Source organism: Abrus precatorius, unplaced genomic scaffold (assembly GCF_003935025.1).
Source record: "Abrus precatorius isolate BTA unplaced genomic scaffold, Abrus_2018 Scaffold8, whole genome shotgun sequence".
Taxonomy (NCBI): Eukaryota; Viridiplantae; Streptophyta; class Magnoliopsida; order Fabales; family Fabaceae; genus Abrus; species Abrus precatorius.
The window spans coordinates 15,285,052-15,310,557 of NW_020874428.1; the positions used below are offsets into that span (position 1 = coordinate 15,285,052).

Genomic DNA, 25,506 nt, shown 5'->3' on the forward strand with positions numbered 1-25,506 from the left:
TTTCATCTATCTCCTTCACCTTTTACAAAATTTCAACCTTTTCATCATCATATTGAAAGAATTACAATTTGGAGTTGACTGATTCATAAGCATTTTAGAAGTCTACCTTAAAAACTGAACACTTCTTTTTCCTTCTCATCCAACTATTCATTAACACCAAGGCCACCATCAAGAATCAGTCTATGTTCCATAAAGGTGAATTGAATTTTAGAAATTACCTTATTTATAACTTCATTCTACCCTCCAATGTGTTTGCTAAAATCTTTTAGATGAATTTGTTGAGATAAGCCTAACTTCTCCAATCTCCAATGCATTGTCTTTGTTTGGGACAAGACAAGTGAAGGATGAGTTGTAGTCTTCTGTAATTATTCTATTTTGTTGGAATCCCGGCCTAGATCACATTACAAATATCATCTTTTAGAAGATTCTAAATTTTCTTAAAAAAAATTGAAGTTGGATCCAATTGGGCCTCGACTATTGGTACATTCACAAATATATATCACTTATTTAATTTCTTCTTCATCATTATTTTTTTATTGGTAAATCATTATACTTAAGAGATAATTGCTCAAGGTTGACACAATCTAACCTCAGCTTGACCCTTTGATGTTTTGAATACAGATTGTGAGATACTAGTCAATCCTTTTTTTTTTGTTTTTGTTTTCACTTCCATCACATATTCAGTTCACTCCCTTTTAATTTTAGGCCACGGTTTTTATTTTCTCGTTCTCCTTTTGACAATTTCATTAATAGATTTAATAAGCTTAAGGTCTAGCTTATTAATTATTCACCAGATTAACTATCAAAGATCTCCTTTGAAATGTTGACCCACGTTATTCTATTAATGGGATATATAGATCATGTGAAGATCGAAGAATCATATTTATTAGTCTAAACTTAACTTATTCGTCTAATCTCATAATATAGAGATTTATTATGAATTTTCTCCTTATAATAGCATATAGTTGAGAGCTTGGATAATTATGTGTTAAGAGTGGATTTAAAATTTTATCTTCACAAAAATTGTAAGAAATATAGTTTATTATTTTATCTATCCAAAAATTATAAAATAATTAAACTATATTGAGAGTTTGTAAACATGTAGATGGAGTTTTGAATTTACGTTAAATATGTGTTTATTTTTTTCTTAATTTTTTTCTTTCTTGTTCATGCTTTTAGGAATAGAGAATGGAGATGACTTTTTTTTCCCCCTAATAGTTTCTACTTCAAATTTAGTCTTTTTTACTTTCATAATCTATTGTTATATAGTCCTTTGTTTTGCTATTATTTTGATGAACTTCTCTTCCCACATATGAAGTGTGACCCATAGGGCTTAATCAGACAAATATATGATTTTCCCATTTCATAAAGCTCTTTAAAGTATATGAAGTTTTTCAGCTATTCTTCTCCATATACTTCGATTATATTGTTTTTCCCTTCTACAGTCACCTTTTTCACTGATGTCTTTCTTTGCCTGCACAAATGTTCTTCCATCTCTAAATTTTTCTCAACTTACACCTCCTATCTGTTGGTATCATAGCTTTTTGCCTTTTTACCCTTTGTCTTGTCTCTTTCTATTGACATGATCATACTTCCCCTACTCTCCCCCATTTTAAAAACATACCCCACATATATTTTACTTCAAAGTCTTGAAAAATTTGTGAAATAAAAAGCAGTATATTCATACAAGATGGACTTGATATAGCCTTTAAGATGGCCATTTTGTCCATTTTCTTGGTAGATTTGTCACTTTCGGTTGCTCATGTATCTTCTCTCTCTCTCTCTCTCATCACTCTTTTCGTACTTAATTCTATGTGGATTTACTTATGTAGGTATAAGATATGAAGTAAATGTGAGTCATTTATTAATAAACAAAAGACTTAACTAAGCTCTATAACACTGTATGATAACAGATATACATAAAAGTTAGATAGTAATTAAGTAGAAATATAGAAAAATTCCTTCCATTATTACTATTGGTGGGACAACAGTTATTACTTCACGTCATAACTCAAAGATTGATCGATACCTCCCATTATGCTTAAATGGTTGTCACTACAACATACAAAAAATATGTGCGGTGGGGACAGGCATCTTCAACCGAATGAAATTCGTAAAAGCAGTGACATGCATGAATAATACCAAATAGGTGATCCTCCTCTTTATATATTATATACATCAAACCAGTTTTTGGTTTTCCAAAATTTTATTAACACTATTTTTTCAATGTTACCTATAAATATGCTCATGAAACTACAGGAAAAAAGAGATTTCATTTTAATTCTTAAAAAATGTTAAAATGATAGAATACTTATCCTTATGCAATAGAAAATAAATTATTAATATAGATGTTTTAAATTTTATACTAGTGGTATGATGCATTCTATTAATATTTGTTGTACTAATATTATATATTGTTTTTATATTAATAAATTGTTTGTTGTATGATATATCATACTGTTGATATATATTTCTAATGCCTATTTTAATATATATTTTAATTTTTGTTAGATAAAAGATATATTAATGAAAGCTAATTTACAACTAAATCGATAGTACATATCATATATTTCGTTTTTATAGTATGAAAACTGAACCCCTTGTCTACTTCCATTCACAGTGATTCCACTTTCCTTTACTGAGCCTCAATATCCTCACTTCTACCAAAAACTTTGTGCTATACATAAAATATATAAGAAATAACAATTCTGTCGAGACAATTTAGAATACTAGCCATAAGAAAAGAGTATACTCGATGTTGTCGATGTCATGCTTCTTAAATATTTAAGTTTTCACTAAAACATCTACAATTGTCTTTCTCAAAGCCAATTCGCTTCTTGTGTTTCCAAGAGTACGTAAGAAATTTAGAAGAACTAATATGAAATTTATTTGAACTTATAAAAATAATTTATAATCTTTTAAAGCTTATCCCAAATAAGCTGATATGATTTAAGCTTTATATAATGATTTATAAATAAAGGCTTAATAATCTTTTTATTAAATGTAGCATCAATTTACTCGCGCCATTATTAATCTAAATCCTTCTTTTTACTTACGTCTCACAATGTAAGGAATGATTTGTGCTTCTTTAACTTTGTGCAGCTGTACCCACTGATCTGACTCCTTCATGATGGCAATATAAGGGAATGCAAACTTCAAGAAACTACAGAGAGATATCAACGTTCGCATCCTAGAGTGCTTATGTGTCCTTCAAGAAAGACTAAAAACTAAACACCATTGCATGTGTGCTACCAAATTTATGTGAATTTGAAGGTAAATTAATATTTTCGGTCTAGCTAAATTGTTACCATTTACATCTTGAGATGGAGGAGTTGTGTGGATGCATGCATGCACTTTGTATTTAATTCAAAGAATTCTATAATTTAAGCTATACTGTAGTCATTATAGTTAAAAGCTCAAGCTTTTTATAGCTTTAGTATAAATAGTAGATCTCACATTTGTATAAAATGTGTGACGAAGTATAATAGTCATCTTTGTTAATAAAATCTTTTCTCCCTTCAACACAAAGCCTATATTATAGATGTGATTATCAAATAAATTCACTATGTTTGAATGAATGATGTACAGTTTTACATATTCTCCAGCTTTTATTTTTAGATTCTATATCTTCATGAAAAGCGTTTGCTTTTCATACACCCTAAAAGGTACATCATACATTAGATAATTTTCATAATGTACTATATTACACTATATATTGAGTTTGATATCTTATTTGATGCAAAACTTTTTCACACTAATAATATCAAAATTGAACATCAAGAAAATTATCTTTTAAATGTTGGAGAGGGAAGTTTAAGTGTATGTAGAAGATACATATATTATTAAAACATCTTGATTCCACTTCAGCTTACATAAATCCATTAAAGTAAAACAATATAATTTAAAACTCAAATCGTCATACCTTTATAAAGCTGATTTGTTTTGTATACAGGAAGAGCAACAAGCTAGAGGGCAAACATGCATTATATGAACACCTCATATTCAACAAGTCCACGACTTAAAGCACAAAGCAACAACAACATATAAAGGAAGCATGCATGACAACGACACAAACTACACATACGAAAAATCACAGTACTTTTGAACGCTTGGACGCTATGAATTTGAAGTAGTAGTTAACCATTAAGTGAAATCAACATGCATGCTCTAGAAACTATGGAGAAAACGTCACTAGCTATTCAGGTTGATCAAGAACCCTCTTGGTGTTGGGGTCATTTTGACTGAAAGTAGCAGGCATGAGTGGCGATTCCCACAGAACACCAAGTCCATCATCATATGCTTGTGTTGCAGATGAAGTGGTGATTGAAATCAAAGGATCCTGAATACGATCATCAGAATTAGGCAGTGGAATGCCATGCCCATTGGGTGGTTCTGATTGCATGTGGTGCTGCTGAGATGCAAAAGCATCCTCGTTGATCAAAGAGTTGAGGAAGGAAGAAAAGACATCGTCAGAACAATAATTCACATTGATATCATCCTCGCATTCCTCATTGTTAATGAAACCCATTGCAGAAACATCGTCGGTGCCAGTAGTTGCTGGATTAATATTGTCATCACCATATGCATTATCATTATTTACTATATTCCCAGCTCCTTGAAGTTGTTGATATTGACCCAAAAGATCAATTTCTTGGTTTACATTAATAATAAGATCCTGACGAGTAGAAGGGTTCTGATGATTCCCAATAATTATAGGAACAGATTTAGAAGATGGAACAGTAGAAATAGAAGAAGAAGGAACGGAAGGTGGGTTCAAAGGCTTATGGGTTCTGGGATCAATCCCTTGGCTAATAAGCTTCTTGCTTAGATGGGTGTTCCAATAATTCTTTATCTCATTATCCGTTCGCCCAGGAATTCTCCCAGCAATCAAAGACCACCTGTTACATTAAACACATATAAATAATTATAAAAAAAAATATAAAGCATAAATTGACATGATCAACAAGTAAACCCTAGCAAAAAAATGTCATATTTAATTAAATTAATTACAAACCCTAATAAGCCGTAATCATTTTTAAAAAAAATAAACTCTAAACCACAAAGACACACCTACATACCTATTTCCAAGAAGGCGATGAAGACGAAGGATGAGATCTTCCTCATCTGGAGCGATGTGGCCCCGTTTGACGGAAGGGCGAAGATAGTTCATCCAACGGAGGCGACAACTCTTACCACATCGGTGAAGTCCAGCTCTTTTGGGGAGTGTTCTCCAACGCCCTTCTCCTTCTTTCTTTATGTAATTCGCTAACACCTCATCTTCTTCTGGTGTCCATGGCCCTCTCTTCAACCCAACCTTGCTGCAACATGGAGTAACAGTGCCATTGTTATTGCTGTTACTACCACCACTGTCATTACTCTTCTTGTTCTTGTTTGTTTCTGTTGCTGTTGCTGTTGGGTTTCTCATCTTCGTCGTTAGTTCTCAATCCTTAAAATGATCGACCAAACTAAGAATGGTTATATATGCTGTGGGTGCACAGGGTCTAGCTTTATGACACTGCATATGTTTCTCTCTCTCTCTCTCTCTTTCTCTTTTGTTTCTTTACAATACAAACTTAAATGAATTCAACACGCGCGATGGGTCCGCAGTGAGATCCACGTCTGGTTATCTCACCGCCATGCCAACCCAACTTTTTTTGTCTTTTACTGTTTCGGTGTTTCCTTTAATAATTACGCTTCGCTTTGCTTTTCTTTTTTATTTTTTTGAGAAAAAATTGAATTAAAAAACAAATAACGCAATAATAAGTTGGCCATAATTTCATTTTTCTGCAATTATGATGTTTTATGATTTACTTAATTATTGAATTTCAATTTAAAAAAATGTGTTACTCGTGCACGTTCAGATATCACTCTACGTTATCAGAAGAGTTTTAATTTTTCGTGTTATTTTCACTTTTATCTTTAATATTTGACCAAAGTAAAAATGAAATATAAAAATATGTAAAAAAATTAATTAACAAATAGTCTTGTGTTTTTGCAAGGAAATTACTGTTAAGTTATCGTACATGGAATTAACTCCATGACTAATTCTATGACTGGAGATCATAGTCGAAGATATATATATGAACTAACCAATTGAAACATGAAGTTTCTTAACGAAGAATTCAATTTTAAAAATACAAAATGAATCATAGCATAATTCATTAATTAATAGAATTAATGGATCGTCAGTGTTCAAAATTCAAATATAATATACTCAGCAAGGCCTATTACTTTCCTCAGAATATTCTTAGCATGGAAAAGATCCTATCCCTTTTATTGACACAATTTGTAATAAAATATTATAACAACATTTAATCAAGAGTAAATATACTCTTTTTTCTCCCTAAAACTAATAATTTGTATTTAAATAGTATTCGAAATTAAGTTGCCTGTATAAGATTCAGTTTCTCTATGTTAAATTTATAACTAACTAGTTTAAGTAGTCTTGTAATTCACTGATATTTTATTTTACAATAAATATATAATTTAATAATAAAATTTTACATTTTATAAATAATCAGATATAATAAAATTATTTTAAATAAAATTTTTAAAAATTATTAAGCTTTATAATTAGAAATAATATGCATCAAAATAATGATTTAATAAAAATCAATAATTTAAAATATAATTTATTTTAAAATAATATTTTTATTGTATAGTATAAAAAATTAAAATTAAATATCAATAATCAATATATGTTAAGAATCATAATCAATATAAGATTTTTAAAAACAAACATCAAATTGGAAATAATAAAAAAATTAGATATTGATGAAAAATATAAAATTTTAAATAAACTAATAAAAGAAAATTAAGCAATAATTTTAATCTCCAAAATTTAGAACAAAATTAAGAAATATGTTAATAAAAAATAAAAATATTGTAACAGAAGGTAATGTAATTCAAATATTATTTTTAATTAATTTTAATTTTAAAATATATATGTGACAAATTATAAAAAAGATTAGCTCTACTTAGAGGTGTGCACTGGTCAGTTTTGGATAAAAATAACTCTAAATCAAAGTACACCAATCCTGTATATTAACTTTCGCTTTTATTCAAGATATTTACTAGATTGGGCGAGTCTTGATTAAAATAATGAGCAAGTTTAATAGGTCTTTTTATTTGATTAAGATCTCTGAGATATTAACTCTTTTTCTCTGCTTCGCACCATCATTACATTCACCCTTCTTTACCCAGTCCATCACTAACTCAAATTTTATATCATTTACTTGCTTTAACTACTATGTGGGAGCATCAACTTCGTCTGCAGTGAAAAGAAAAAGGAAGGCAAAAAAAGAAAGGAATAAGAAAATTGCGACCCCTCTTCATGGCAGATACTTAGGAGTCCTGTCTTCGTGAGAGAAATGGGAATAGATAGTTCGGTCAACTTTTTAGAGTGAGTAGAAGAAGAATAGTGCATCAAGCATGATGTTTGTTTACAATAAAGTGCAATATACAATTTTTCAATATTATAGTTTAGTCATTAAACTTTACATTATTTGCAAAAGGGTCTTTTTCTTCAAATTTGGTAAATTTTATTTTGTCCAACATGTCTCCCATGATATTATGATTCTTAGTTCATGTCTCCACAAGGTTCAAATCATCCTTTTAGTCCTACTGCACACATGGTCAAGTGTCTTGCACTTTTAAGGAAAATTTTTGGTCTAAGTCTATAGTATTTTACCATTTTTAAATTCAATCTTTCAAATTTATTTTTAGAATTTTATCCTCATCATGTTTTTCATATAGTCCAAGGGTCCAAATTATCCAAGGTTCCAAAAGTCCTTCTCATGGTCATTTTTATTTTTAGTCCATTTCTTTTTAGAAGTTCCTTATTAAAATTTCAAAATAGCTTAGAATACCTTTTAAATCCAAAAATGATTTCAATCAAAGAGAGGATCATAAATCCACCTTAGACAAGATAAAATCAAGTATTAAAACATAGATTTACATAAATACACAATGATCTCATGAAAATAACACATAGCAAACAAAGTTATCAACCAATATATCACTCTTTGAAGTTCATGTTGAATTTCATGTAGTTACTTATTTCAATCAAAATTATATTCATAGATCTACTAATTTATACAAATTTATCATACCAAAAAGGGTTAAGGTTCCCCTTTGACTAAAAAATCATTTAGGCATAGTATCTCTCTTAATTATGAACAATACTCTCTTAGTTTTTGGATTGATTCTAGCTTGATCTTTCTAGAGTACTCTTTCTCTCCTCCTTTTGCTCTTTCTCTTCTTCCTGGAAGTGATCTCCTTCCTCCCTTGATCTCCTCCTTTCCATGTGACCAAGGTAATCAAGAAGGTTGGTTGCTTTGTGAATTTTGTTGGATAACTTATGTTTTTGATGGGGTTGGATGCTTTGTTTAGGACTTTTATGGTAAGGTGATGTATGATTCAACTTGGTGGGGTTCAAGTGATGTGTTTTGGGTATACTTAGAGTGTTTATAGACTAAAAGAAGTATAACTCAAGAAGGATTCTCCTCTTTGCATGAGAGGTTATGTGAAAAAGCTATTTCACTTTGCATGCATGGCTTTATATAGGATTTCTTTTTGGCTTTGCTCTTCCTTGGCCCTCTCCCATGGATGCTCTCTCTCTCACAAGTGTATGAGTTTTATTTTGGTCCATTTTAGACTTCTCTCATAAGTTTACACATGTGTTACTTTGCAAAAGTAAAAAATTATCTTCCATCATGATTTTTGTACTTTGATTCTTATCCAATTGCATCACAACTCTCCTATTTGATTTCTAACTATTTTAGTTACTTTTTGAAGTTATCCTAGTCCCATTTGGATTGAGTATTGCCATAGTTACATGGCACCATTAAATTAGGACTAATTCAATCATTAGCAAAATTCCTAATTCTTATAGCATTGACTTGACTTAATTGGTTCTCATGAAACATACTTGTCTAGCTAGGATTAGATCATAATTAGCTTGTATTAAGCTTATCTCTTAAGCATGATTAGATGCACATGAACTCTAATGGATTGCATGACTTGTTGCCAAAGTTTCTAACCATTTTCTTACACATTTCACATGATTTTTAGGCTTTTTTGGAGGAATTTTTAGAATTTTTATTCTCACTTTTTGGGCACTGATTTGTCACTTCTAGATAGCTTTCCATATGTTATAACTATCATAAATATTTCAGATTTTATTTTATTCATTTGCTTCTCTGAAATAGACAACCATTTTAGGTTCTTCTAGGAGTATTTTAGTCATTTTAGCCAATTTTGCAATTATATTTATTTTCTATATTTGGTCCTTCCTATACCTCATATAATTCTTATAATTCCATTTTTAATGGTTTAAAATCATTAATAATTTTTTTAAAATATTTAGTTTTACTTATAGTACCTGATTTTTCATTAATTAGTCCTGTTTTGGTTAATTTTGCTAAGGTTATTTTAATCCACAAGTATTTATGCACTTTTTATTGAGATTATTATAATCTAATAAACATTCATAAAGTGGCAAAAATTTGGGTGTTACAATAAACTCTGCTTGCATAATAGAAGAGACAATGAGAGTTTTTTTCTTACTCTTATAGGATATCCCACCTTTAACTGTCATAAAAATATATCCTGAAGTCAATTTAATATCATCAGGGCACTCGTTAAGATCTGAAATTGTGTATCTCATAATCTCAAGGTTGTTAACCATCTTATACACAAGCATATACTCTTTGATCTCCTGTAGATACCTTATTACTTTCTTAGCAACTATCCAGTGATCATTCCCATGATTTGACTGGTATCTACCTAGAACATTGACTATAAAAGCTATATCAGGTCTAATGCATACATGAGCCTTTGCAATACACTCACAAAAGGTCTATCATTCATTTGTGCTCACTCAATCTCATTCTTAGGACATTGATCCTTATTGAACCTATTGCTTTTAACAATTGGAACATCTCTAAGTTTATAGTTTTACATATTGAATCTCTCTTAGACCCTGTTAAGATAAGCTTTTTGAGATGATCCAAGTATATAATGTGATTTATCTCTCTAAATCTCAATTCCTAGCACAAAAGAAGCTTCACTAAGATTCTTCTCAAAAGATCTAGTCAACATATGTTTTGTCTCATGCAATATGTTAAAATCATTAGAAACTAATAATATATCATCCACATAGATTACAAGAAAGATAAATTTGCTCAATACCTTGAGGTACCAATGTCATGATGATCCTAAAAGAATCCTTGGTCAACACAGCTGAAAATGCCTCTTGAAAGCCAATTCCTTGCTTTGTAAGAAACCTTTCATCTCTAGTTATACTTTAAATCTCTCAATTTTACCATTTGAGTCCTTTTTCTTAAAGACTCATTTACAACCAATTGTCTTTCAATTATAAGGCAACTCAATCAGCTCTCATGTACCATTTACTAATATGAACTACATTTCTTCATTCATCGCATGCTTCAACGTTTCAAATTATAGACAAGATACAACTTTTTGATGCCTCTTCGAATCAACAATATCTCCAATGTCATATGCATCATTATTAAGATAGAGTATAAAGTCATCACCAAATAGTAAATCATATTTCTCTAGTAGACCTTTTCAAACGACTCTATTCAATTGACTAAATAGGTGTGAAATATTCACCACAATAGAAAGATCACACATATGATCAACTTGAGGGGCAAATATGTCTTTAATTATACTTCTATTATCAAGTGGAACATTCTGAACCCTAGTCTTATTGGGAACAACTGTTAGAATGACAATAGCAAGAACATGTAGTGGCAAGACAACAATCTTAGATGATAAGACATCATTCTCTTGGAATGATATAACATGATTTACTACATTAAGCTCTAAAAATTTGGCATTTATGAGTTTTACTATTTTGTTCTCCTTACGAGAATAAATAACTTGTATTCTTTAGCACGATTCATATATCAAATGAAAAAGCAATGGCTCGTCTTGAAGTTTATCATTTTTTGCAAGGGATTATAAATTCTACTAGTTGGGCACCTTGATGTGTAAAAATCAATTACTGGACAAGTGCACTCATTGTTAGAGTAATATTGCGAAAATTGGAGTACCAAGTGTTGTATCCACAGGGACTAATACTAAGAATTGCTTCCTTGATTATCCAATTATTAATGAATATTGGTAAGAAATTATGTTGATAAATTTACTGAACTAAGAAAATAACAATTTAAAAGAAACAGATTTCTATGATAATAAAACCTAGAAAAGTATGACTAAGTGTATTCAAGATAAATAAGTGAGTATCTAGATTCTCCTAAATGTCCAAATAATTAGAATTCTCCTTCAACTACTTAGTTCTAGTCCCTTGTTGCTACAGGAATTCCTGAAATAAACTAATACCTTTATCAAGGATAATGGTTCCTAACTTTCGGTTGATTAATCAGAATCTCTTTCTTAATTAGTTCTCCTAGGTAGTATTAAGTTCATTATGAATTTCATAATTAGGGTTATTCCTAATACAAAAAAATCATGTCTTTCTATCTCTAGAAATACATTCAAGTCCTTTTAATTGAGCAATGGTAATTTCATGCAGGATTTTTACTCAGAAGCAAACAAGAAAATAAGATATGAGACAATTAATACTACTCAATTAAACTCAAGAGAAGAGAACATGAAATAGCATTAAGAAGAATTACAGAAGGTTTGGTTAAATAGGATTCATTACGCCTAGATACTTAAAGGAAAATTAAAACCTAAACATGTCGAAACTACAATTACAAAAGAAAGAAATTAAAGATCGTGATTGCATCCTCTTAGTGTCACTAACTCTTTATTTCCCAAAAATGGTGTCCCCTTAGGTTTTTGTGCCAAGTTTTCTTTTATATGAGTGGTCCCAAGGCTCATCTTATCGCAGAAGTTTAATTCTGGCATAAGTTAAAAGTACACGCCCCATGTACATGACCATGTACTTTGACTGTATACATCTCTGGTCTCTAAAATATGCCCTTGAAAGCTTTTCTGAAAAGTACACGCTCATGTACACGACTATGTACCTTGACCGTATACATCTCTGGTTTTGATGACATACTTTAATTGACGCGATTAGTAAGATACATGCTCATGTACACGACTATGTACCTTGACCGTGTACATCTCTGGTTTTGATGACATAGTTCAATTGACGCGATCAGTAAGATACATGCTCATATACACGGGCATGTACTTGCCCGTGTATATCTTTGGCTCTGATTATGTGCTTGATTGGTGCAACCAGTAAGATACATGCTCATATACACGGGCGTGTACTTGCCTATGTATATCTCTTGTTCGTTTCTTACTTCAATTCCCAATATTCTTTAAGCTCTCACTTCTTGATCTTTTTTTTTTTGAAATATGAATAAAATGTACTCAAAAGTCGCAATTATCATTCATGAATTATATTTTAGGATCAAGTATAGAAAACATTTATCAAATTCCCCCGAACTTAAATGATTGCTTGTCCCCAAGAAAAGAAATGGGTCAAATTTACCTCTGATAACAAAGAATTAAATTCCTAAATTTTTGTTATTATTATTTTTTATTTTATTTTTTCTCTTTTTAAATTTTTAGAGGAACAATAATTCATAAACATCAAATTGTGCCTTCTTTTACTCTCTTTAGACAAAACTGAATAAGCACCTTTATACCATTAATTCTTAAAAATCACACTCAAGATTTTGAATTCTTCCACAAGGTTTTATTTAATTTTCTTCACTTTGAGCCATGATCGACCAATAGGGTGCATCTTATGCTCCATCCCAATTAGCACAAGGTATTAATGGACATTCCATCCCTAGCTTTCCACATCGGTACCTCAAACAATTTCGGGGTTCTAGGATGTGGTATCCGGACATTGCCTGCAATCTACATTCAACTAGATATGCTTCTATGGCATGCTCTTTTATTTTTGAGTAGAGCCCAATTTTTTTTTCCAGATATTAATTATTCTATTAATTGCATATATTCTTAAACATTCAGTATAGATTCAAGATCCTCAAATCAGAAAAGTCTTCTAATACTTCAATTGAGAAACAATTAAAACAATTTAAATAACCAAAATAACTGCATATGATTTTTTTTCCCAATAAAACATTTTATTTACGTAACTATCCAGGAATATCATCTCTGATGCAAAAGAAAAACTGACTCAATATTTGCTCGAGAACAAAACAAAAGTTCAGTTTAGACATTTATAAGTATCCATCCCATATTGTAAGATTTGCATTATCCTCAATCAAATATAAGAATTAAAGTGCAAACTGAAACTTTCCTGAAAAGCAGTAGAAATAAGCAAAGAGTGGTGAGAGTCACAACTAATCTAATATTCAATTGAAGAAGAAACCTGATCAAAATGAATTTATAGGAAAATTCAACTCAGTTCAAAATGAAAAAAGGAAACGAATAATCAAAATAATGCAATAAAGAAACAAAGGCAATAAAGAAACAAGAGTAATTTAAATTCTGAAAATAACATAGGTAAAATAAATCCAACAACTAAGACTATCATATTTGTAGACCAAACTGCTGCACTAGCATCATTTGAATCTTTATCATTCGTACTGAGAAAGTGGTCAGAAGGAGATGGGGTAGAATGGAGGACTGTCGGTGTTGATATACCAAAATGACTGAACAGAGCAACAAAGTTGGCTTTGACTATGGATTACAGCCTAGCCAAACGATGAATGCAGTCTCTATGGCTACTTCTCAAAGATCGCTGGGATGCGATGATCTGTTGCAACTGATGACGAATGATGTTAGGATCCTCAGTAGGTGCAGGAGGACTATCTACCCTAGGTGGGGGAGAAGGGAGCTCCTCAAAGGGGTCATCATGGGCATCAATGTGGGTGCTGGCAAGGGCTGGTTCAAAGTGCGGCCTTCATTGTGTTGTGCAAGATAAGGGCCATGTGATTAACCAATGTGAAACCAGAAACATCGCTCAGAATTCCTAATCCCTTAGCGAAACGAGTGACATATGGACCCGCACAAATACAGCCCACCCGATCATCATTGGCTTGAGAGAACATAAATTTTGCCAGGTAGATACTAAGGTGAATGGGGATTTTATCAATCATGCTGCGCAAGAATTCTAGGTCCTTTGTACCCACAACCCCAAAATTGTGACCTCTCTCGGTTAGAGTGTGGGCTAACAGAGTATGCACATACCTCCAAGCTGGTTTCTTTAATGTGGAGGCCTTGGACTGAGTAGGATTCCAATCCTTATCGACAATAGTAATCCTCTTCCACAAATCTTTATTAAAACAACCCAAAAAGGGATGTGAGCTAGTTGTCAGTACTCGTCAATAAGTACAAAATCAGAGGTATAAAGTCCCATTCGGACAGAAAAGTCAGAATAACTCATCTGATACATGTTTTGCATCATCCGAAACTGTATAGAGCTTTTAGAATCTCAACTAGAAAATTTCTTCTCAACAACTAAAGTAGTGAGAAATTCTAATGTAAGCTCTCTATATGTTGGCTCAATAATAGAAAACAAAATTTTCCAATGCCCCACTCCTACCAATTCCCTCACTTCCTTAAATAAATTATAGTGATGTAGAACGTCCCAATCAATAAATTTGCTCTGGCCCCAAACCTGGTTTTTCACTTTTTCATACCTGGTGCGATGAACAGGGGCATTGAAGGTGAGCAACTGGGATAAGGGAGGTTGTGGAGGGACTTCATTCTGGGAGTGGGGACGCTTCCTTATTGGCTCTTTGCCCCTTTTGGGCGCTCTTGATGAAGACCCATCAACCATGGAAGTTGCAGAAAACAGGGACTGGAGAGGAAGGAGAGTGTGGTTCAAAAGTGTGAGAGTGAGGACAAGTGGGAGAGAAAGAATGAATGGGGTACAGAACCAGATTACTGTACAAAGAAATAGGAAAGGGGAATGAGGTTTTAAGGGTTATTGTGCAGACGAACAGAGGGATACAGCGCGGGAAAGAGAAACATGGTAGATGGATCGTTATGTTCGTAGCACAATCTACACGGCTGTGTATCTGGCCGTGTAAATCACTGCCCAACAATTTTAAAACAGAGGACTCCCCTGTGCATGTACACGGTTGGGTACATGGCCGTGTACATCATTGCCCCAACAACATCAAAAGGAAAGAAAAGTACATGGGCGTGTAACTGAGCGTGTACATCTCTGCCTATACTACGTCTAAGTAAAATAAAAGTACACGGCCGTGTATCTGACCGTGTACATTACTACTTAACAAAAATAGCATGAAACACAAATACACGACCATATACATGACCGTGTAGATGAACGTGTATCTCACTGCCATTTTTTTTTTATAATTGAGCAAATAAATAACTAAATTAAAATAAACTAAACCTACCTAACCTAAACTATTCAATGTAATTCAACATGAAGGAGTTTAAACTCCTCATTTGCAAAAGTTTGAAGTTGACTCCCTTAGTACAGTTTTAGCCTATGTCCATTTACTTTAAAGTTTTCTTTTTCTGGATGAGTTAATTCAATTATACCATAAAGAAATACCTCGTGCATAATGAACGGTACAGACCAACGGGATTTGAGTTTACCTGGGAATAATTTGAGGCGAGAGTTGTACAACATAACTAAATCACCTTTTTGAAATAGTTTACCTCCCTTGATTTTTTTATCATGATAAACATTCATTCTTTCCTTGTAGGTCTTAGAGTTTTCATAGGCTTCCATGCGCCACTCTTCCAATTTATTCAATCGCATCATCCTCTTGTTACCTGCATGATCAAGATCCATATTCAGATATTTGATTGCCCAAAATGCCATATGTTCTAATTCAACTGGGAAATGATAGGCTTTACCAAACACAAGCCTATATGGTGTAGTGCCTATGGGAGTTTTAAAAGTTGTCCTGATAGCTCATAAGGCGTCATCTAACTTATTAGCCTAATCCTTCCTATTTTTCTCTACTATTTTTTCTAACACTCTTTTCAACTCCCTATTAGCTACTTCAACTTGGCTACTTGTTATGGGGTAGCAATTCTATGGGTGACTCCATATTTATTCAGAACTTTTTCAAGTTGTGTATTGCAAAAATGTGTACCCTTATCATTAATTATAGCTCTTGATGTGCCAAATCGTGAAAATAGCTTTTTAAGGAACCCAGTGACTACTCTTGCATCATTAGTAGGTAAAGCTTGTGCCTCTACCTATTTGGACAGATAATCAATAGCCACTAAAATGTATTTATTCTCTTTTGAACTAGAAAAGGGTCCCATAAAATCTATCCCCGAACATAAAAAATTTCACAAGTTAAGATGTGATTCAGAGGCATTTCATTTCTTTGAAAGATCTTACCTGATCTTTGGCAATTATCACATAACTCGACATACCTGTAATCATCCTTAAAAATATAAGGCCAGTAAAATCCAAATTCTAGTATCTCTCTAGCTGTCATACTTCCAGAATGATGACCTCTAGCAGGGCCAATGTGATATTGTCTTAAAATTTTCCATTCTTCAAAGTGTGACACACACCTTCTAATAACTTGGTCTGCACAAATTCAAAATAGATATGGGTCCTCCCAAAAGTAGTATTTCAAATCAGAAAAGAATTTCTTCATTTGTTGATTTGAAAACTCTTGTGGTAAAACCTTAGCAACCAAATAGTTAGCGAAATATGCAAACCATGGTGAATAAAAATCAGAAGCAGTTACCATATTGTACAAGTGTTCTTCTGGAAATTTGTCATTAATGCTCATCTCATCTAGTTCCTCCATGCTGGGATTTTCAGCCTTGACAAATTATCAGCAGCCAAATTTTTTGAACCCTTTTTATACTTGATTTCCAAGTCGAATTCCTGCAGCAACAAGACTCACCTCATTAGTCTAGGCTTTGCATCCATTTTGGTTAGCAAATAACGTAATGCAGAATGATTAGTATATACTATAACTTTAAAATATATTGATAATGGTTTCTAATCTTCGGTTGATTAATCAGAATCTCTTCCTTAATTAGTTTCCCTAGGTTGCATTAAGTTCATTATTAATTCCATAATTAGGGTTATTCCTAATACAGAAAATTCATATCTTTCTATCTCTAGAAATACATTCAAATCCTTTTAATTGAGCAATGGTAATTTTATGCAGGATTTTTACTCAAAATCAAATAAGAAAATAAGATATGAGATAATTAATATTACTCAATTAAACCCAAGAAAAGAGAACATAAAATAATATTAAGAAGAATTACAGAAGGTTTGGTTAAATAAGATTCATTACGCCTAGATACTCAAAGGAAAATTAAAACCTAAACATGTTGAAACTACAATTACAAAAGAAAGAAATTAAAGATCTTGATTGCATCCTCCCAGCATCACTAACTCTTTCTTTCCCAAAAACAGTGTCCCCTTAGATTTTTGTGCCAAGTTTTCTTTTATATGAGTGGTCCTAGGGCTCATCTTGTCGCAGAAGTTTAATTCTGATGTAAGTTAAAAGTACACGCCCCATGTACACGACCATGTACTTTGACCGTGTACATCTCTGGTCTCTAAAAATTCCCTTTAAAGCTTTTCTGAAAAGTATACGCTCATATACATGGCCATGTACCTTGACCGTGTACATCTCTGGTTTTGATGATGTACTTCAATTGACGTGACCAGTAAGATACATGCTCATATACACGGACGTGTACTTGCCCGTGTATATCTTTGGCTCTGATTATGTGCTTGATTGATGCAACCAGTGAGATACACGCTCATGTACACGGGCGTGTACTTGCCTGTGTATATCTCTGGTTTGTTTCTTACTTCAATTCTCAATATTCTTTAAGCTCTCACTTCTTGATCCTTTTTCCTAAAATATGAATAAAATGTACTCAAAAGTCGCAATTATCATTCATGAATTACATTTTAGGATCAAGTATATAAGACATTTATCACACCCATAGACTTGAAGATGATTCAAGCTTGATTTTTTTTCCCTATTCAAAGCTCACAAGGTATTTTAGGAACATATTTACTAGGAACTTATTAAGAATGTAAATGACTTATTTTAAGGCTTTATCCACAAAAATTTGAGTAAGTTACTTTCACTCATCATACTTCTTATCATAACTTTGAGTGTCCTACTATGCCTTTTAGTCATACCATTTTGTTCATGAACTATTCCACAATCCTACAAAATAAAGCAAATGGTCCCAAATGTTGCCTTATAACACCACATTTATCAAAACACTCCCCACACTCATCAAATCTTATAATCTTGATCATTTTTCTTAATTGTTTTTTTACTTTACTTTTAAAAATTTTAATTTCAAGTGCTTAAGACTTCTCTTTAATCAAATAAAGATATGGAAAAAATCATGAATAAATGCAATGAGATATTTTTTATTACAAATTGTAGGAATCAAAGGCCACTAATGTTAGTATGAACGATATCTAAAAAGTTTGTATTCTTTTTTGCTCCTTTCATTTTTGTCCTAGTAAAATTTTTTCTAACGCAACTCACACATATTTTCAAATCATCAAAATTTAATGAAGGTAGAATATGTCTTTGTCAATCTCTCAACATTTTTCTTAGAAATATGATCTAGACTTTTCCTTAACTTTAGATCTTTTAGCAACAAAAGTAATTATATTAAATTTTTTTATTATTAATTTTTTTAATTATATTTATTTTTAATAAAAGTAATTAACAAAATAAAAAAGTGCTATACTTATTATTTATTATGTTAACTTTGTCCAAAATTATTATTGTCATACCATACATTTCCTAATATGAAAATTCTAATATTTAATAAATTTATTATATTTTTTTAATATCTTATGACATTAAAAACTTAAACTACATATTATCTTTCACTATTTTATAAAATTATTATTTTATACTATGCATTTTCTAATATTAAATTATTGAATAACTACAATTTACTATCAATGAAAATAAAATAAAAAATTATAATTAATAAAAATAACTTGCATTAATTAAAAATAAATTAATATATACTTACATTTTAAGAACGTACGCATTCTAAATTATATTTGTGTGAATCCATAGTTTTATCACAAACCATATTGATAGATTTCTAATGTAAAAAAATTTCATAAAATTTATCAAACTTTCTAAAAAAATTTATAATTTTTTTCTTTCCTACCTTTTTGGTCTCCTTCTTCCTTAGTCTTGTTCTCCCTTTTTACCCTCCTAATTCCCCTGCTATCTGCACATGAAAGTGATGCTTCAGGTGATGATAAGTTTTTAGTGACAAGACATGTCCTTGCAAAGTAACAGAGTTTCGGAAAATGAAAAAGGCCAATAAAAATTGTCATTAACGATTTTTTAAGGCTATGCAATTGATTCAAATACTATTCACAACAACTTCAACTTAGAGTAGACAAAAATCGTTTTTCAGAAGATAAATCTCTGTAATTTTGCAAAAAATTCCATATTAAGATATTTTGCAACTTTAATCTCATATTAAAATTAATTATCCTATATGTATACATATATAAATTTTAAAATGTAAAAGTATATTATATTTTTATTTAATATTTGTTTTAGTATTTTCATAAAAAAATATATAATTTTTTTGTCTTAATTATAAAAAATATACATATATTTTAGATATATTATTATTAAATTATTTTCATATTTTTAGTTAATTTAAATTTTATATTAATGAAATATTTATTCATTGTCATATAAGTAGATATCTTTAATTATTTAATATATAAGTTATTAATTCAATTATTTAATATTATAAATAGTTTAAAATATATTTAGAGATGTAAATGAAATGATTTAAGCTGAATATCTGAAGCTAAAACTTAAATTATAAAATGAATTTTTAAATTTAACTCATTTATTTAAATAAGAAAGATTTTAAATTTTAAATTGATTTAATTAAAAAGTTTGAAGTTCAAGTTTAACTTCTTAATTTATTTGTTTATCTTATAATTTTTAAATTTTTGTATTAATTTAATATTCATAAATATTTTTATGTTAAACATTAAATAATAAATAAAATAAAATTTATTTAAATAAAACTATAATCATCTAAATATACATATATAGGCAAATTATTTATATTTATTGATATTGAACTTATAAAATTTAATTTTGTCTGATTTGAATAATTGAGTCTAAATTTAAATTTATTTATTTAATTAAATAAATAAAATTTAACTAAACATTTGATAAATCAAACTTAAATAATTTAAAAATAATTTAATTCATTTAAATATTTAAAATACAATATTAACATATAATATATGACTGTCTGGTATTAATTTTGAGGAATAAATTATTTATTTTATATAAAAAATAAAAATAAAAATATAAAAAAATTATAAATATAAAATTATGAAGATTTAAAATTATTCCGACACGATATTAACCTACCTCTCTCTTGTACATTATTTATTTCACTTATTTGTCTGTTCCCATTCCTCATCATGTGCTCCATGCTCTTGCTCTTGACCAAACAAGACAAAGTACTATAATTCATTGCTGGCAAAAAAATGTTACAATAAAGTTGATTCCTCCGAATATAAAATTATATTATCATTTTTATTATCCTCTGTCTTTAAAATTAAATTTAAGAAATTATCACTTTTATTATAAAAATTATATTTTTATATTATAAATAATTTTTAATATTAATTACTTATTCTTATTAGTAAAATTTAAATTTATTTATTTTTATATTATTAGAGTAAATTTATTGCTTTACTCGTATCTCTGTTATTACATTTTTAAAATAATTTTTATTAAAAATATTTATTTTTATAATTGTGTCAATAGTAGAAATGTTTTATATAAAAATTTTAAAATTAGAATGATAATAATAATAAATATTCTCATATTATTACCATTTAATGTATCTCGATTTTCATGAAAGTTAAGCCGTACCCGTGCATTATCTCTAATAAAACTGATTCCATGTTTATCGACCAAAAATCAAACACAGTCAATCGTTGATTAATAATTTTTATTAAAAATTATATAATAATATATTAACATTAAATAGAAATAATATTATATTCTAAAATTATTATTTATTAATTAAAATTTTATTTAATAACAATTTATATTTAATTCTGTTTCATATTTCTAAATTATAACCTGAAATTTAATTAGAGAACACTAGTAAAAGCATATAAATATTATAACTAAATTTTCTTCCAATATTAAATATTATAATAATTTATAAAATTTTATTATTTATTGATTTTTTCTTTATATATTTAAATTTACATAAAAATTATTTTATTCTTAAAAATTTGTTTATAAACTCCCTTCCCATTTGAGTGATGAAATAATTAAAAATAATAATATAATATGAAAAAACATTAAAAATATTTAATAGGTATTTATTTGATATTATAAACGTTCGCTGTTATAGTATTTTACGTGTGGTATAGTCCAATAATATTTTCTTATCATATTATAAACGAATCTAGAAAAGATACATTGCTTTGATTATATTTAATTATTGTAATATTTTTTATTTGTAGATATTGATATAGGGGGTAGTTTAAGTGTATAAATAAGTTTTTTTGGATTCTTTTACTTCTGAAAATTCATTTTTCATTTACTTTATTTTTTTTCATATTTTTAAATAACTTATAATAAAATACTCTCTGTTTGTTTTTTATAAAATAAAATTGTAGTATTTTTTAGTTCTAATTATAAAAATATTTTTTTTAAAATTTGTGCAAAACTTTATATAATAAAAAATTAATAAATAATAATGTTAAAAATTATAACATTTAATAATATCAATATGTTGAATTACATTAAACTCATGATTAAAAATACAAATTTATAGATATATTAATTATATAAAAGGTCATTATAAGGAAGATATACTATTTTTAGATATATTAATTATATAAAAAAACTAACAACATGTAAAAATTGTGATATTTAAAGATATTAAATTAAAAATATTGTTAATTAGCGTCTTAAAAATACTAACTAAAAAATTATTAATCCATAAAGATTTTGAAATTTATATTAAAAATTATTAAAAATTATGGAGATAAATATATGTTTTTGTTTTTAATAAAAATTACTTTTAATTTTTTAATCAATATCCTATGAATAAATATTATTGAGTCATTTGATGATTTTTTTTTATGAAAGACTCCTAAAAAAAATAATAAATGTTACTAGATAAAAATAAAAAGTATTTAAAAATTCAAAAAATAAATAAACTAATACAATTGAATTATTTTTTGTGAATATATTTAAATTGAAATTTCATTTAATAAATAAATTTTATTTATTTATTTATTATCATACGATCATAAATTGTTATATCATTTGAAATTATTAAATTTTATAACAATTATCTTAAAAATTCATCAGTAATAATTTTTAATCAATTACTAATATAAAAATTCTCACACCAACAACATTTCAAAATTAAACTCCACAAGTAACTAGTAATATTCGGCCTTCCAAAGCAAAATGTTGGACTAGTAGCGTTACTTTGACAATCTTAAACATTTTTATACTTCAAATATTATATTTACCATACACTTTTCTTTCCGCCGTTTCTAATTACATTATGCATCTTAGATCACCTTTTTCATACATTTTGTGTCTCTGTTAAATTCCATGATATATAAAAGGCGTGGAATTACAGTTTGCGTGTAAACATTTAGACTTCAGAGTGAAGAGAGTAGAGAGAATGATAGAGAAATGCAAATGTCCTTGTCCAATAAAGAAATAGCTGTTCAAGAAATAGTAATATGGTGGTAACAATTTGACCAAGATGACCATAAAAAGCCAAACCTCGTTTGTTAGATGACCAGCACAAATGGCTAATAGATAAAAAAAAAGAAATTTTATATTGCTATATATTATATACAAAACGTGCTTAATGACCATAGCAAGCCGAAGTTGACTAGTAAAACTTTGGTCTCTGAAAACGGCTGATATAATGGTCCATAGTTGGTTTCAAAGCCCAGGGTTTGGGTTTGTGACTCTCTCAAATCCAAAAATGGATGAGCAAGTGATTCTCCTTCCCCTTCTCATGTCCCTCTTCACCATTGCTGCATCTGCATCATGCCCCATGGATCTCAGCTACGTTGATAACTTTCCATGGGACACCTCCAGCTGTAGAGACCCAATTGATAAGGAACACTGTTGCCAAGCTCTTCTCAGTGTATTTGGCATAGGATTAGCCCAACACCTCAAAGAAACCTCTTTGTTTCAACTTCCTGATGAAAACACTTCCACAACTTGCTTATCTGATTTCAAGCTCAAACTCACATCCTTGTCAATTCAACCATCTTTGGTCTCTTCTTGCTTCCCTAACCCGTCACAGTTTGTTACTAACTCTTCAACGTGTGCAGGTATTAGAACTATCCAAGATTGGAAGCAAAAAGTGGGGTTGATTAGCCCATTAGACACTTCTTGCAAGGGTGGACTTGGGGATCAAACTCTCTGCAGTATTTGTTCTGATGCTGGCTTGAAAGTGACTTCACAGTTGAATGGTATTGATCCAAATGCCACAAAGTGTTTTTACTTCACTGTTTTGTATGCTACAGCTGTTGTTAATGAGTTTGGTCCAACAGATTTAGGCACTGCTAGTTGCATACTTGGCATGCCACTGTCCGCAAAAGGGTCATCAAATAGAAAACATGTGCTTAAACTTGTTTTTGCTTTATTGGGTGCTGTTATTGGTGTTCTGCTTGCTATTGTATTGATAGTTGTGTATAGGAAGTGGGATATGAGAAGGAAGGAAAATATTTATCATAGGTCAATTGAGAACAGTGTTAGGGACAGTGTTTTGCCTAACACTGGCGCTAAGTGGTTTCACATATCTGAGCTTGAACGTGCCACTAATAAATTTTCACAGAAGAATATGGTTGGTCAAGGTGGTGATGGGGTTGTGTACAAAGGGACTCTTTCAGATGGCACTGTAGTGGCAGTGAAGGAGATTTTTGACTTGGAAACTAAAGGGGATGAAGAGTTCTGCTATGAAGTGGAGATCATAAGCAAAATAAAGCATAGGAATCTGCTTGCTCTTCGGGGTTGTTGTGTTGCAAGTGATAATTTGAAAGGTAAGAGGAGGTTTTTGGTTTATGATTTCATGCCTAATGGTAGCCTAAGTTATCAATTGTCAATTGCTGGGGCTAATAGGTTAACATGGCCACAAAGAAAGAATATAATACTTGATGTGGCTAAAGGGCTTGCTTATTTGCATTATGAAATTAAACCCCCAATTTATCACCGTGACATAAAGGCTACCAATATACTTTTGGATTCTAAAATGAAAGCCAAAGTGGCAGATTTTGGCTTGGCCAAGCAAGGTAATGAAGGCCAGTCTCATCTCACAACAAGGGTTGCTGGCACATATGGTTATTTGGCACCAGAATATGCTCTATATGGGCAACTAACAGAGAAAAGCGATGTGTACAGTTTTGGCATTGTGATTCTTGAAATCATGAGTGGGAGAAAAGTGCTTGATACATTGAATTCATCTGTGGTTTTAATCACGGATTGGGCATGGATGCTTGCAAAATCAGGGAAAGTGGAGGAAATTTTTGATGGGTCAATAAGAAAAGAAGGGCCAGAAAAAATCATGGAAAGGTTTGTTCTTGTTGGGATACTTTGTGCTCATGCAATGGTGGCATTGAGGCCTACAATTGCAGAGGCCCTTAAGATGTTAGAGGGTGACATTGACATCCCCAGTTTACCTGATAGGCCAGTACCACTGGGTCATGAGTCCTTCCAATCTTCACTGTTGTATGGTTTTCAAAGAAGTGGAAGATCAACTCCATATATTTCATCTTATTCAACAAGTATGAGCACAATATAGATTGAAGCTCTGAACTACTTTCTTTGTAATGATAGTCTTTGGATCAGAATCAGTTTAGAGTCAGAAATTCACGGCCACCACATAGCTTCAAATTAACCTTCATTGTCGTGCCGTATATATCTTGAATTCTTTTTCACTTTGTATACATTGTAATTCGACCACATACGATTATAGAAGAAATATTTGAGATATATAGTTTGATTTGTTGCATATGTATAGTGTCCAAGAAAATCCGAACATGCTTTAGTGCGTTGAACATGTCAGTGAATTCAATTAAGTTTACTGTCAGCTACTAGAGTTTCATTTCTTTCTTTCTTTCTTTTATTTTTACGCATTTATTTTCCTCTCTTGGACAATTTGAATACATTGGTAAACTGTTCATACTTTCGGGCCACTTGCACTTGTTTTCTTATGGTCGACCAAAATTTTCAATTATGTCCAGCTACGAATCGGATTCTTAATCATTAACTTTGTTTTAGAAAACACTTCGTTTGACGTGAGTTGAAAATTGTAAGCCCCAGTCATGCTCTTCTGTACTGTACATTTAATTAAAAGATTTTTTTAATCTCAATTTTAAGAGCTGAGATTAAATATTTATGGATAGAAAATTTTTATAAAAAAATATACAGTTATTGTATTAAAGTTATAAAAATATAATAAATATTTTTTAATAAAATTTTATTATTATTAATTAATTAACTCTAAAACTAAGTTAAGAGCTGA

The 25,506-nt window shown here is 30.1% G+C and overlaps 2 protein-coding genes across 2 annotated transcripts; one reads left to right on the top strand and one right to left on the bottom strand.

Annotated features, from left to right (window-relative positions):
* Window positions 1–4,195: 4,195 nt before the first annotated feature.
* On the bottom strand, window positions 4,196–5,425 carry LOC113874293 (transcription repressor MYB5). The gene is made up of 2 exons (XM_027512526.1): window positions 5,079–5,425; window positions 4,196–4,898 (listed from the first exon to the last, which is right to left on the bottom strand). Exons 1-2 carry the CDS (start codon window positions 5,423–5,425, stop codon window positions 4,196–4,198), a joined length of 1,050 nt encoding a protein of 349 aa, XP_027368327.1.
* Window positions 5,426–22,931: 17,506 nt separating this feature from the next.
* LOC113848020 (probable receptor-like protein kinase At1g11050) lies at window positions 22,932–25,168 on the top strand. Its single transcript, XM_027477371.1, has one exon. It carries the CDS (start codon window positions 22,960–22,962, stop codon window positions 24,781–24,783), a length of 1,824 nt encoding a protein of 607 aa, XP_027333172.1. The 5' UTR covers window positions 22,932–22,959; the 3' UTR covers window positions 24,784–25,168.
* Window positions 25,169–25,506: the final 338 nt, after the last annotated feature.